Source organism: Triturus cristatus, chromosome 2_2, assembly GCF_964204655.1.
Source record: "Triturus cristatus chromosome 2_2, aTriCri1.1, whole genome shotgun sequence".
Classification (NCBI taxonomy): domain Eukaryota; kingdom Metazoa; phylum Chordata; class Amphibia; order Caudata; family Salamandridae; genus Triturus; species Triturus cristatus.
The window spans coordinates 1,087,929,409-1,087,945,057 of record NC_140582.1 but is presented as its reverse complement, the minus strand read 5'-3'; the positions used below and the strand labels follow the sequence as shown (position 1 = coordinate 1,087,945,057).

At 41.0% G+C, this 15,649-nt stretch overlaps 1 protein-coding gene across 1 annotated transcript in view; it reads left to right on the top strand.

Annotated features, from left to right (window-relative positions):
• POLR1A (RNA polymerase I subunit A) overlaps positions 1 to 15,649 on the top strand; it is a 604,540-nt gene that overhangs the window by 538,001 nt on the left and 50,890 nt on the right. The window contains exons 26-30 of the mRNA XM_085642615.1: positions 2,351 to 2,486; positions 2,813 to 2,970; positions 5,994 to 6,120; positions 8,484 to 8,600; positions 13,473 to 13,784. Of these exons, the coding sequence (XP_085498741.1) occupies positions 2,351 to 2,486; positions 2,813 to 2,970; positions 5,994 to 6,120; positions 8,484 to 8,600; positions 13,473 to 13,784 (850 nt within the window). The remainder of the gene's footprint in view (positions 1 to 2,350; positions 2,487 to 2,812; positions 2,971 to 5,993; positions 6,121 to 8,483; positions 8,601 to 13,472; positions 13,785 to 15,649) is intronic.

The following is a 15,649-nucleotide window of genomic DNA, read 5'->3' as shown; positions in this document are numbered from 1 at the left end:
GGAGGCTGATCAGCAAACGTGGAATATTTCCCCTACCTGGTGGCGCATAGTTGCCAAAGGATTGCATTTAAAGATTGAACAAAAATGCTGGAAAGATGGAACCTTGTGGGTTTCCATAGTTCAGGTTGCGAATTGCCGAAGTGAATGAGAGCATTGCCACGAGCTGCGTCCTATGTGACAGGAAAGAAGAGATCTATTTAATGACTGTACCTGACAAAAAAAATGTGTGTAATGTGTGCAAAGGGATACTGGGGGTGATGGTGTTGAATGACACTGACCGGTCCAACAGGAACAAGGCTCCTACTCTACCACCAGCTGCTAACCTTTTCAGGTTGTCAAAGGCAGCTATGAGTAAAATCTCAGTACTGAAACTGTGTTTAAAATCTGCTTGGCACTTGTGCAAAAGACCTTTCACTTCAGCATATTGTTGAAGTTTATTAAAGACAACTTTTTCCTTGAGTGATCCTAAAAAAGGCAGAATTGAAAAATGACAAAAATTGCTCAAGTCTTGTAGTTCTTTTACACAACGTTTCACTTCTGCATATTTTATGGTTTTAGCTAAGGAGCGGTTATAATTAGAAAGCAGATCCTTTATAACGCAAGGTAGATTTTTCATGATGTTACCTGAACATAGGTCATGAGGTGACCCTGAAGAATGTCAATTCCGTATAATATTACTTAACTGTTTGTCAGTGATGGGCTAGAGGGAAGCTTTTTTTACAGTCTGTTTGTTTGCTTATAGAGGATGAGACAAATCAGGAAATGTGTTGAAAAGTCATTGAATGGTAAACCTGATGGATGGCTTTGGGGCCATTAATTCCCATACTACATATAAGAGCTCCTTTGACATATTTGGAGCTTGACTAATTCGCTTGTAGAAGTGAGTAATTTTAGATCCCATATTTTCTCTTTTATAAAACAGTAGGTTGAAATGTAATCAGGTCTATTTTGATCAACATAATTGCATCTCATTTTCTTTCTGCTAGACTTATTTTAATAGTCCGAAACTTTTATGATATGATCTTAAAACAGTCCAGCGAGAAGGTACTCTCTAAAAGACACAACAAAAATCAAAAAAACATTTGGATAGGGCCAACCAGAGAAGACACATTGGCCCTCAGTATGAGTGGCTCAGGGTTTGGGAGCACTAATACTGCTTGAGGCCGCATTTTTCCAAGTTGCAATATTACTTCCCAATGATGCATATTGTGTGTAATAATGCTGCAGTATTATGTATTTTCCCCGTTCTGCGCTCCAAAACTCAGAATCTTGTGGCTTTTCTCCAGCACATATTTCCCCAGATACTACATGGTGAAACTTGGGTCAAACCACTGTATTATTTCAAAATGTATACACAACTTATTCTGCTGATTAGGTGCAAAATATTTCTTACACTGTAGACACTCAATTCTATACTAGTAGCTGATTCAGAATAAAGGACCCTAGAAACTTCAGTAAGAGACCCACTTTGACACAAGGGAGGACCAAAGTACTGACAGTTAATCTGAATAATTAGTAACCTGGACCGTGAACCCAGGAACTAGGGCCAGATGTACTACCTGCTGCTCGCAAAATACTAATCGCAATTGGTGACCCGTAAAGAATTTAAGAACCAACTTATATAATAATTGGTTAGTTCTTAGAATTTACAATTTTAGTGGATTGTAATACTAATGAGGTAGATTGTAAACCATTACGATTGGAGGCCATCACATGGATGGTGGCTTGCCGGGGTCAGCAAACCACTAGGTCTGTGTTTGCATTTAATTTAAGAGACCTTTTATGTTTTTGTAAATTCAAGGTTTTCTGTTTTTTAAAAGTTTATTTGAGTTTTCAATGATCCCCTGGACCACTACCTACTGTTCAAAGTTTCTTTTTTATATTCACTAAGGGGAAGAAGTTCTAAGGGGATCCTTTCCCTTTTGAGAATGCGTTACCACCTCCTTTGCCGTGTCAGTAAATTGTCAATGTTTTGTGACCAGATTTCAGTCACAAAACATAAAGTCATTAAGTACCAATTCAGTATTTGGGTGGGATGCCTACAACATGCCCCTGCCATATACCGAATCTATATCCATTCAGAATCCCATTTAAGGAGTCGAAATATGTTTTATGAAAATGGTTTTTAACAGTCACAAATGCTGAATTGGAGCATTAGGTACTATTAAAATGTTTAGTACATCTGGCCCAAGATTCCTTACTGTTATTGCATGTATGCATAACCTACCCAGCTTAGAAGACCGGAGAAAATAGCCAGGTCGTTCTTGAAAGTAGACAAAACTGTATATATATGTGAAATACTGTGTGCATAACTCAATTGCGTTCATAATACATTACATTTTGTTTCTAGATTGAGGGAAATTCTTATGGTAGCTAGTGCGAACATTAAAACTCCTATGATGAGCGTGCCTGTGTGCAACAGCAAGAGAGCCCTAAAGAAGGTGAAAAGGTTGAAGAAACAGCTCACCCGAGTTTGTCTGGGAGAGGTAAATTTCAGAGTTTTAATGTTTATTTTGAATTCTCCTGCACTTCCTACCACCATTTCCTATTTTAGGGTTCCTTGCACTACTTAAATATCATGATATCAACTTACAGTCCAAGGATACGCTCTGACCAGAGTCAGCGATAAGTGTTCCCAGACACCGAGGCTTTGCACCTGTACCTAGTCTTGAATTGATTCTCTCTTCACTGTGGACAGCATCCTGACACAGAATCGAGGTCACAGAAACAATACAACCCCGCTACATACCTTTTTGGGTACACTATCCAGTGCTTTATCGAAAATAAAACCACTTTCTGCATACTTTTTCAGGTTTTGGAGAAGATAGAAGTGGAGGACACATTACGTGTGGAAAGCAAGTTCAGCAAATTCAATGTCTGCTGTATAAAATTTCACTTTTTGCCACATGGATTTTATCAACAGGAAAAGTGCCTGAGGCCAAATGATATTTTACGCTACATGGAAACCAAGTGAGTACTGTCTTACATTTGGGAGGTGAGATTGTTTTAAAAAATATTGTTTATGTGGGTATGGACTTCTGTTTAAAATTCCAAAGTTTCTTCTATAAGGTGTCTGTATCCTGGGATGGATTGAAGTAGAAGTCATCTGCATTATTGAGGTACACCCCAGGGTCTGTATGGTTAGGGCGTTAATAATAGTAATCAAGTCCATGTATGATTAAGTTTCCTTTTGATAGTGGAGCAATATTGAAGGGTGATATGCAGATCAGGCACATGTATTTGAATATTGATTCTCACTGAAGAGCTAGATTGCTCTGCTAGTTTAACGTGGAAATAACGTGCTCCTGCCTCTAGCCTGTAGCAATCGTTTTTCAGGCTGTTCTCCCAACAAAACAACAACTGTAGAGAATATGAATCGTGGTCTTTAAGTCTAGTTGTTACTGGGATATACTTATGGTATGTTAAGGTATTTTTAGAGCACTTTAATCACCCCTGATGGTATCCAGGTGCTGAACAAGTGGATGGATGTGAGGCCCTCTTAGAATTATTCAAATTGCCAGATAAAAGCCGAAGTTTGATGATAAAAACTTTTTTGTGGCAATGGGAAGGTTGTCTCTTGAAGTTTAATTTTGTAACCAGGGTTGTATCTTAGTGAGCAATGTTGTTAGTTATTCGGTCACCGTAGCACTTTTGGCTTTAAGGACATCAATAAGACATGTGTACTGTTTGATAGTAGAAGAGATGTCCTTCTTGAGGACTTAAGTTCATACTTCAGACTAGACTCACATGGTTCATTGTCCGACGTTGTGTTTGTAGATGTGGGAAAGAGGGAGGGTGAGTATGTGGTTGTCAATGTCCGCATTGGTGGCTTGTCAATGTTGAGATCCTGTGGAGGAATACTGTTGTTCATGTCACTATGAATGACGCACAGTAGTTTCCAGTTATTCCCTTAAAGTGGATGAAAGGTCTTTATAATGCCATCTTATGGGTTTAGTATTCATTGTTAATAGTTTCTTATTTTCTGTTTGAGAAACCTATGTACTTTCTTCTACTGAAGTTAAGCTGAGCTAAGCAAGGCTCTGTAAAACTGCTGTGATTAGACTCCAGGACCAGATTGGCAACAAACAAAGAGCCTACGTTTCACGCCTTTTCACTGCATTAGACGGTGGGCGCTTACTGACTCCCCAGATACATGGTTGAGAGCAGATAGGTTGAAATTCCAATAACCAGCATTTTAATGTTTCGACCTATTAATTACAGATAGGTGCTCATCTACCGGGTTTCTGCAGTTAGTGGAAAGATGGGCATTGGTATACTGTGTGATTGTGTTTGAAGAGGGGTCTCCTCCTCCCTATGACTCCCAGTCTGTGCTTGAGAATTAAAAAAGGTAATTGGTATAATTTTATTTCCAATATTTATTTTGCTCGAGCACTGTCAGAAATGGCTCACAAACTGCTACCTGTTACTGGTGTTATGGTGAATATTAAGTGGGCCAGCTACCACTCATTGACTTTTGGGATGTCTGCCTTCTCTCCCTAAAAGTAGTAATTGGATGAGGGTACTAATGCCCTGATTATGGGTGAACTGGAAAATTCCTAACCATTTGCGCAGACTGAAATTTTGAACTGTACAGATTTATTCGCTCCCTGTAACTAACAAGATCATTGAAGTGAACAACCCTGATAAATTTCAGAAAGATTTTGAGGGGTGAAAAAGACAGAAATGCAGAATAAGGTTCAGAAAACACTAAATTTTGCATTTTATGCCCCATTTTGAAGGGCAGAAATCAGATTAGGTAAATGGTAAAATCAGAACCTAGAGGTACCTAATTTTATCAGTTGAGATAACTGTCGAATCCCATACCAGCCATTTCATAATCAAGACTTAAGATGCAAAGGTGTTCTTTTATTCCTCTTGTTGTGTAAATATTGAGTAGAACATTACAAAAAAGGTCTTGAAAAAAAAGAATATGAGCTGTACCAATGCAGCCCCTTAGAGAGAAGTTGTGCTGTCATTGAAGTTTTTCTTTTTCGAAGTGTGATTTCGTTGGGCAGTAAAAAACTTGTCAGTCTATTTAACCATATTTGCATTTGCCCTGCCTCGGTTTATCAACATCATGAATACGTTTCATATAGACAACTAAAGGTTCCATCGTCTAGGTGTAATTGAGTGAATTAGCAAATATTTTCCATGTAGGTGCCTATCCTTTTTTGTTGTGCCTAAAAACAAAATAAACATTTAAATGATCAATAGTTGGTACAATTTAGTTACAAATCTTGGGGTTTTCTTATAAATATCCGATTTCTGCCAAGGGATCTGATGTCTCTTGGATACCCGCATATGGGGGCATTACTTGAAATTGGGGATTATAAAGGTTTGCATGATACAAAGAAATGAGTGGATTTTTGCTATGGTTTTACTTCAGTCGTGTAAACGACCCGGAACATGGTCCGGTCTTGTTTGTGTATGATATATGACTCTGGTTTTAAAGCAGGTCACTAGAGATTTGATTTACTAGATGTGCTTTACTGGCTTTCATATTGAACTTTGTCCTAACCCTCATGGGTTTGGTCCTGTAGTAGCTCAGCCAGTGGTGTGCCATCCATATGTGTTATGCATTGTCTCAATAATGTCTCTTGCCTCGTATCTCAATACAGAGTAGAATGTCTCCAGACTCATCCTGTTACTTGCAGCTTGAGGGCACCGGATTGAGAAGCAACAGAGATGGGATGAGACTTGTGGTGCTTTACCCCCACCCCCATATGTGAGGGCATGTACCTGGGATGAGTGCTCACCGCCATCCACAACAGCTTTGATTAGGCATTTTTAGTAATTCGTGCCTGGAGTTCCTCACAGCACCCACCAAGTGCTTTCGATTCGCAGAGCCTGTGTTAATATAATCTGGATAAGGGTCTTTAGGCACATCTGACACTTTACTAAAGTGTTTGATTGAGATGCTGGGCCTGCTTGGTTTCTATGCTTTGCTCTGTGAAAGAAGAAAAACTAGACTCAACCGCTTATTCTGTTTTCAGGTTCTTTAAGCTCTTACTGGATGTCATAAAGAGAAAAAGTGCAAAGGCAGCTTCGTTACGGGTGGTGAACACTCGCAAAGCCACGCGAAAGGATCTCGACAGTGCAGGAGAATCTCAAGGAATTAGGGTAAGAAAATGAACAATGTTGAAAGTGTTTGCCATTCCATAATTTCAGTTAATGTGAGTAAGTTTCTGATTTATTTGTTTTGGTGCTTTTTGTCTCTACTGTTTTTTATTGGATTTTATAATTTGTACATGAATTATAACACAGAGCAAGCGGAAGAAAAAGCTGTGCAAGCCAATTCTATATCATGATTCTTATCCAAAACATCCACAGGGATAGTATTTATCATTCACTGCGTTGTACACAGTCAGTGCATTCCCCCTAAAGCATATCAATCCTCACTGTTATCGTGCCCAGCAAGGATCCAGGGAACTATACATCATTTCTGTCATCTCCTGATGGAGCATCAAATTGGTAGAGATTGCCATAATTCCAGAATGTTTTAAGCCATCTTTCTAGCCCTTAGGGTTCCAGAGGTTTTGGTGGTTGAAGACATATCAACTTCGAAAAGGACCAGATCCTGGTTGGTGGTAGTTAAACTATCTGACTTTAATGATTACCCATGGTCCTGTTTGGCACCCTCACTACCATAAGAAGCATTGGCAAAGCCAATAGGTCTCACCTTTGGGAACTATTGGCTTTGTCAAAAGATTTTAGCTATGCTGCAGAGCATCCCCGATGCTCTACAGCATGGCCAAAGAATAACACCAAAAAAAGTTTACACGGCTACTGGACTAATATTGTGCGGACACACACCATGCATGTGCACTCCTGCAAAATGATGCGGGTTAGGCTTTTTTCTGTTTAGTTGCTGATCCAATATGGATCATAGATAAAAGCAAAAAGATGCGCAAAAGTGTTTTTTCTTTCTCTTTTTCAAACGGGGGAATGGAGGAGAAGCAGCGAGTAAGAAAGCAGAGTGCAAAGGGTTACAGAGAAGCTCAAAGTAAATAAATAAATAAGGGTGAACAGGCAAGGGAGTACGAGGCTGGGGTGAAGAAGCAAAGGGCAAGAGGGGAGCGAGTGGGTAAGAAGGAGACACAGCGAATGAGAGACTATCGGGGCAGGGAGTAGCACACAGGCGAGAGAGCAACAGTGTTCGTACATGAAGGCAAGTGCAACATGGAGGAGGGTGAGGAGAAGCACATAAATGTCAGAAAGCAACATGAAGTGCAGGGGAGAGAAGTATATGAGGAAGACAGCTGGTAAAAACATGCACTGTGATGGAGTGCTTAACCAAAAAGAAAAAAATAGTGTTTGAAAAACAAGAAGTTGAAGCATAAAAGCTAACCAATCAAAATTATGGTAAAGAGTAAATGCTACCTGGGAGAGACAAATACAAGATTGACAAGCTGAGACACAAACAAGAATCTGGCAAATGAGAGTGGCAAGAAAGCCAGCTAGGGGTAAGCAGTAGATGGGCTACAAGCACCTGTATGTTGTTGGTAAGCCCACAATATGTATTGCAACCGACAGCACATGCTCTGTCTAGAAGGCAAAACCTACAGATGATACCACAATTAATAGTTTTAAAGACAGAAGCCGTAAACGTAAAAAGATCACCCTTGTGAGTGCTTACTCACTAGTCTTTCTAGTCCTTACCAAAATCCAGCACCACCTGTTGGGCATTTGGATGTCTCCTTAACCAGATACTAGTGACTGGATAATGAGGTTACTGAGATATCCACACCAGGAGACTGGGTGTGCTCGCAGTTGTTTGACTGGTGGGGGTTTTAGGTTGCATCTGTTTTTAGAGCTAAGTTATTTCACTATGACACTTTCCCATTTTAGGGAGTGACCTCTTGGTACCTGAGAAGTAGCCAGGGAAAAACGTTGGGCTATCTGGAGACCCATTGCCAAACGTTCAGGCTTTTTACGAGAGTTTGACACTTAGCTGCTTGTGTCTGCCCAAACTAAGCCCCTTAGGTTGGCACTGCCATAGGCTCAATATTAACAGAAATCATGCAGCTCACGCTAAGCCACAATTATAATGTTTGTGATTGTATACCAGACTTGGGTGGTGCTTTTTGTGTATATTTTCATTTTCAGTTGAGATATGTAGTTACTTGGTCATTAATGTAAAGTATAATAGGATGTTGCTGTCTTTGACTGTTATCTATTTTTTCACACTGATTCTGAGTGTCTAACCCTTACCTACTCCTAGAGTAAGCCCCACTATTCTGAGAGATTGAAGTGCCCCAAATGTGTAACTTGCCCGACTAATTGAATTGCAATAATGTTATGGGCGTGGGACATTAGACGGAAACGGTGGTAGCCACGCTGGTTGCTGCCTATTTCGGCCCACTAATAACCTGTCCTATAGAAACATACATCATTCGCACTACATATCATTTAAAGTGAATGTCTCCAGGAATGTGAACTGGAACTACAAAAGTAATTCATTCTTGGATGTTGTTGCTCATCAGCCTGAAGATGACGACGAAGCCGAGCGGGACGATGACGTTCGGATTGTAGATGCAGAAGCAGATGAGGGGGATGATGATGCCACAGATGCGAAAAGGAAAGAGAAACAGGATGATGAGGTAAATACATTGTCTAGTACTTAAAGAGTGTGCACTTCTTTTTCCAATACCTGGCTTTGAGTATTGGTTCATGTAACACTCTATGAATAATGTGTTAGTGTAAAGTGTTCCAAACATAAGTGTGAAAGTTATTGACTTGAAATGATAGAACAGACACTTTCATCCTTAACATGTTTCAGCAGGATATATTGTGAAAAGCCACATTACAGTTAATGTTACACTGGTCCTGCTTGTTGCTTTTCCGTCTACCTTTGCTGATTGTCATGTTGCATAGAAGGCTGCTTCATATTACTTTTCCTTGCATATATTCTTTTCCTGCCAGTCTCATTGTCTACGCCTCTTTGTCGATTGTGGAGTATAATGTACACTGTATATTGTAATGTTTTATATTGTTCTGCTTTAACAGTTGGAGGCCGCAAAATCTGGCCTGTTTTGAAAGTACAGTACATTAGATATGTTCATTCAACATGTATCTGATGAATGGGATATAATGAGCCATCAAGAACATTAATATACTGGGCGACACCTATCTTTGAGAGTTAAATTCAGTGACATCTCACATTAATCAATATATAAATTCCTAGTTTCAATATATTGTTTGATGCTGATGCCTGGTATGTTTGAAGTCTGAAATTAAGTGGTAAATCTTTATTGACCTAGGGATGTTGTACGTAGGTTAGATCTGGAAGTGCCGGGGTCCTTTCAATTAGATGTGCACCTTCTTTAAAGTAGATTTGCTGAAAATGAGTGAAATGAATGTTAAAATTATTTTGAATTGAAGAAATAACAAAAATAGTCTCATTCATACTTTTTAGAAGCTGAACCTGAACCACAGCAACTGTAGTAATGACAGCGAAGAATTATATTCCTCATGGGCAGGTTTCCTTCTACTCCCTTTATTGTGCCTCAATAGGACTTAAACCTTGTCTTGACTTATCCTATGGGTTCTCCCTTCGAGCCCTTACACAAGTGTCCCTTGAGATTGTTGTCTTTTAAGACGTTTTTTCTCATTGCAATCACCTCGGCAAGGAGGGTAAATGAGCTTCAAGCTCTAAGTTCAAAACCCCCGTTTTTGACCATTCATGCTGAAAGAATGGTACTCTGGACCAGGGCTGCATTTCTGCCTAAGGTGGTAACTCCCTTCCATCTGGGGCATTCCATTACCCTTCTTACTTTCTATCCTCCCCCTCACCCTTCCAAGGAGGAGGAGAGACTTCACCGCTTGGACCCTAAGAGGGCGGTGAGCTTCTACCTGCACATGACAAAAGACTTCAGAGTTGATTACCAGCTCTTCGTGGGCTTTGTTGGTTGCAGGAAAGGCAGAGCGGTGCACAAGCGCACCCTTTCCAGATGGATTGTCTTGTGCATCAAGATATGCTACTCTTTGGCTGGTAAGGAACCTCCAGAGGGTTTAAGGGCCCATTCCACTAGAGCTAAGTCTTCCACTTCTTCTTTGTCTAGGGGTATTCCTGTGGAGGACATTTGTAGGGCGGCAACTTGGGCCTCCCTCCACACTTTCGCAAAACATTATTGCTTAGACACTGAGGTGAGGAGGGACGGACACTTTGCTTGTTCCGTCCTTCAGGACTTTCTGGTATAGAAGGGTGGACACCCTCCTCCGGGAGTGGGACTGCTGTGGGAATCTATTCACAAGGTGAGGAATCCACTGGCAGATGTATCCATCAGAAGAACAAGTTACTTACCTTCGGTAACGCTTTTTTTGGTGGATACAGTATCTGCCTGTGGATTCCTCACTGACCCACCCGCCTCCCCGTTGTCCACCCTTGTATACCTTAAGTATATGATGGTGTTTCAAAATGTATTTGTTACTATCAAAGGCAGTGTGTTATCTCTTTTGCCTTTCTGTTTATTTTTCCACACTATGTGTGTTGCTTGTACATTATGTTCTGTGTATACTGTGTATATATTGCTGTCAGTCCGTCCGTGTGCCTCGAAGGCACGGAAAAAAGGGCGGAACTGACGTCATCACGCCGACTAGGTCTTCTTATGGAGCCGGTGACGTCAGCGGAGTCGCGAGCGGAGCCGTGTCTCTGTGACGTCGTCTTCGACCTCATCGGCGTGGACTGCTACAAAAGTTTCCGAATGTTGCTGGCGCAGGGGATATTCACAAGGTGAGGAATCCACAGGCAGATACTGTATCCACCAGAAAAAGCGTTACCAAAGGTAAGTAACTTGTTCATTCTGTACATGGCTTTTAATAGGATACGACTGATTCGGTGTGAAATATTGGATACTGTTATCTTAAACCCACAATCTGCTGCTAGTGACAATAAATGGAGTAACAATATCACTAGTTTATGATACATGGCTTTACATTGTATAACTAGAAATATTAAAATGAATATGGAATTGGAGACTGTGGCGCTCTGTTCAAGTTTCCCAAGTCAGCTCTCATGAGCCCTGCACAACCCTCTTTGCACAGCTGCACTATAGATTTGGTATTCCCTAAGGTAATTTTATAAATTTTCAACATTGCAGGGAGGCCTCACTAAATTCCGTCCTCTAATGTGCATTTACCATATTAAGCTTAACCTTGGATTTACGCAGCTTGAAAGATGTTTATTAACTAAAACCTATGCCAGCTTCGAGAAGGAATTTATCATTAGATGGTCCTAGCACTATCTCGGAAGACCCGTTGTGGCACATCTGGCACTAACTCCTCTAAGTGAATAATTTCGCTAGCTATGTAATGCCTAAGATTTCACATACAGTTGTGATCCCACACAGAATACACAAATCAGGACTGGTACCTCCAGGAACATTTTGCCATTGCCAATCGGAGACGGTTGGTTTCATGCATTGTATATAATTTGGAACATCCTCTGTCGTATAAAGATATTTATTTGAAGTCTTCTTATTAGATCCGCTAACTTATGCTGAAGTTGCCTATCTGGGAGCCATTCCTTATGGATGCCCGGTTACAGTTGGCTTGAGTATTAGATTTAATGCTCGTCCTCAGAACCGTGACGAGTAACTGGAGATGGGGATGCACTAGGCATTCTTGATCAGCCCTTGTGCCACCAAAGCAGCATCAACTTTCACTATGTATTTTTCTCTGTGTCAACTTCTTCCTTGAATCCCAGTAAAGTCCGTTTGATGTGCAAGAGTCCCACTCCCTTTACACTTCCTGTGATACCACTGCTCTGATGCCTTCATCCTGGGCTTCCAAGCTCCCACCTCTACCCAGATGTGAAAGTAAAAACTGTTTGAAGGTATAAGCAGTTTGACTGACATCTTATTAGCCAAATCCCTTTACTTCCACATCCCATGGCCCAACATTCTTTTCACCTTCGTCACCATTTCAGTAGTTTTTAAGTTCAATTAATAATTATTTGAGGACTATTTTTGAGAAGCAGCGTCCAACGTTTTATCAATCAATTGTTCAATATGAAGAATTAAATGTGTTTAGCAGGCAATTATGAGGCACATACGCAGTTGTTTTCATATTGTATTTCAAATAACTTGGATATAAAGCACTGGTTCTTGAGATGGTGTCTGAGATGTTTTTCTCTTTAACAGTCTAAAGAATAGGATTCGCCATCATTTCATCCATGATACAGACCTGTATATTGTGCAGTCCCTTGAATGGCTGTAGATGCACTATCACCCGAACGGGAAATATAATTGTATCCCGGAGCGTTGGCACAGCACAGAAAAGGATTCTGCAGTTGTGTTGCAGTTATGGAAAGTTAACTTGGTGCCAGGCCTTTGTGTCACAGTTTGGGGAAGGGGGCTGATAAAAATAGGCTACAGGAGCATGTCTGAACCAGTCGCTGGGCACGAAGAAAGTCCACTGTGGTGTCTGCCCCTATAGAAGGTGTTTACACAGTGCTTTCATATAGTCGCTTCACTCTGGTGTTCGGAGCAGTAAAGTAGATGGTTTATTTTTGTAGTTTTAGCAAACTAGCTAAGTTGCAGTATAGCTATTTAATAGGTCTTGTTATCAGATGTTTGTAAGGTTGTGTTTAACTGTTCACAGTGTTTTAACAACATTTATGTCACAGTATTAAAAGAGCATCTTTACAGTAGGATGCCAGACCTGGGTGTAACACATCAATCACTGAAACCACCCAGAAACAGTGAACATTTCAATTATTTGAATCAGATAAGAACTTAAACCATTTGCTGTATATATGTATTGTAAATTCTTTCTTCCTAATGTAGGAAAATTCAGGTACAAAATTCGTCTTGTTACGTTGATCTAACATACACCACTTAATGTAATTAGATCACTACTCTCAGTTGCAGCGGTACATGAGGCTGCTAAATATAGTCCTGAAGCACCCTCCATTGGAGAAAAGGTCATGGAGCTAAATATATTCCACAAAGAGAACCTCAATTGTTCTACTGTACAACAAACAAAAGAATTGCAACTCTTATGAACGTGTCCTAATATAGGCGGCAATTCTTATTTACATCCTAAAGATGAAAGAGTTAACCTAATCCAACCACAGTAGAATACAGACACACAGGCTGAGCCATTGTTGGTTCCAAGGCCTTCAAGCCAGGGGAGAAAAGCCGACTTTGATGTTGAACATCAATAGCTTCTGTTTGTGTTCATGGACAGCTAGAACGGGTTATTATTTTCAAGCTGGAGCTCCCTGTTTGCAAAGATTTCAAAGAAAGGGTTGTTAAAAACCAAAACAATAACTTGGCATTTAGCTTTAAAACTATTATTAAAGGTTCATAACTAGCCTTTTTTTCCTGAAAGGTTTCCTCCATAACACTGTTATTAAAGATACATAACTAGCCTTTTCCTGAAACGTTTCCTCCATTCCAATACTTGTCATGGTTTTCAAACACCTTTATTTAAAAACCGAATATATATTTTGCTTACTTCTTCCCCTGCAGATTGACTATGAGAGCGAGGAAGAATGTGATGGCAGTGAGGAGAATGCAGAAGAACCGAATGAGGATGACCAACCATCCCATACTAGGCAAGGCCGCTCCGATGCGGAGAATGAAGATGAGGACATTGGTGCAGCCGTCAATGAAGAACATCTTGAAACTGCTTCTTTGCTCTCTAGTCAAGCAACAAAGAAGGGGGGCATCAGGGCTCCTCAGACTGAGGAGGCAAAGGAACTCAGAATAAATGCTGTCCTGAGCAGTCTGCAGGCTGTGGAGAGCTATACATATGATACAGAAAACGGATTGTGGTGCGAGGTGAGTGGAGCAGCGTTTTGTGTTTTCGCATCTTGTTTTTCAAAAGTCTGCACTCTAAATAGTACCGGTGGCCGAAGACAGGGATGAGGACTCAACAACAGCTGATGTTTTGTAGTTGTGCATGCGTGTGCCCCCCAAACATAGCATGTGAATGTGCCTCCTTTAGTTGTTTGGACTAGAGTTGGGTCATAGCCTCATGCATTCTTATCCTATTGTTTCATGCAATAAAATGTTTCTTAACAGGCAAATGGGTATTCTGTAACCATGGTGCGCCCCTTAAACTGAAAGCTTTGGCCAAATCACCGTAAGCTATATCATGACATCTCAGATATTTGGAGTGAGTTCACAGGATTCTTTGTTGATACACGTAGAGATAGGTGTAGCGTGGTTGTGGGAACTGTTGAGGGCAATGTTAACTCGGTGGGATAGTGAAGTTGTTGATCGTACTTTTCACACTCCACTAGCAGCCACACCGTTGGGTAGTTGTAATCACAATTTACCCTGGGCCTTCCCTCTGGCACCCTAAACCTGGCTAATACCCTCTTAGCAGACTAATGACCATTCAGACCTGATGACTGTAATAATCAGTTATCAGTTTTTGTACAATCCTGGGAACTTGTGCCATGGTTGCCTGCAGGCGCTACAGAGTTCTGAGTTCATCTACAAACCTTCCACTCCTAGCTACATGGACTGGCTTGAGAAAAGCAGAACGCTGTTGCTTCTTGGTAGGCGTGAATGCCATGTGCTAGAAAGATTGGCTTCAGCAGTCTCCTCCTGGGTTGATCTAGCGTGGGACAGCAGCTCAGGAGGCGCAACCATGATTCGTGTTTGTAATCGCAGAGTCTGCAGGCCCTGCCTCACCCTGGTTGGTCCATGCTAGATTATATTCTGCAACTGGAAGAACAAATAGTCTCATATACAGAAGCGCTGTATGGACCCTTTCGTTCATAGTTTCTAAAAGATATGGTTGAGTTTTTCTCTCCAGGGAGTTGTTCATGGGAGAGTATGGTAATCGAGTTCTTTACTAAAGTTAAATCCTGGACTCTCGCAGTTGTTTTCACCTGCCTATTCATAACCTTTTTCCAGGTTGTGTAGGGCAGTTATAACACAAATACCTCCACAGCGGTAATTGAACTTCGGCCTGGCAGAGCACCACCCTTGACGAAAGTTTGACTCCATTTACTCGCCAGTTTTAGCATAATTCTTATGTAAACTCGATTAACTGATGTTAGTTACTTAGGGGTACTCTCACTCTGGAAACCACTGGTTCCAAGGATACCATATTCCAGGTACAGAGCGTAATATGCTATTGGGATCAGGAAAGTCCTGAGGAATGCCGGTGTGACCCAACACTGTGGGCGCTTGCAACATGGCAGAAACATGTTGAAGCTTTGGCAGTGTGAAGGAACTCATAATCCTTTCCTATCACCATCATCCGTCATGTTTTTAGATTTGGCCGGTGGGTCCCGGAATAAATTGTTGAGCAGAGGCACCACCGTACTAGTTTTAACCTTCACTGCACTTTTCTTTCGGTGATCCCAAATATATCTGTACATTATTTGTGTGTTTTTGTATTGTCTCCACCTCCCTTTTGCTCCATCCCAGGCGTTGGTCTGCACGAGGGTGTATTGAAGCCAGCCCAATGATGAAGCATGTTACAATTTTGTGAGTGAGGGCAGTATTTTCACACTGAGCATGAGCCACACTATTAATACCACTTGCTACTCCCCCATTTGTGTTATAATTGTGTGATTGGGGAGGCCGGAGTAGAGGGCATTTGCCTTTCCCCCCTTCCGTTGGTGTGTTCAGCTGTGTAGGGCAGTTCCCTGTTCTTTAGCGCCAATTGTTCAATTTGGAGGGACATA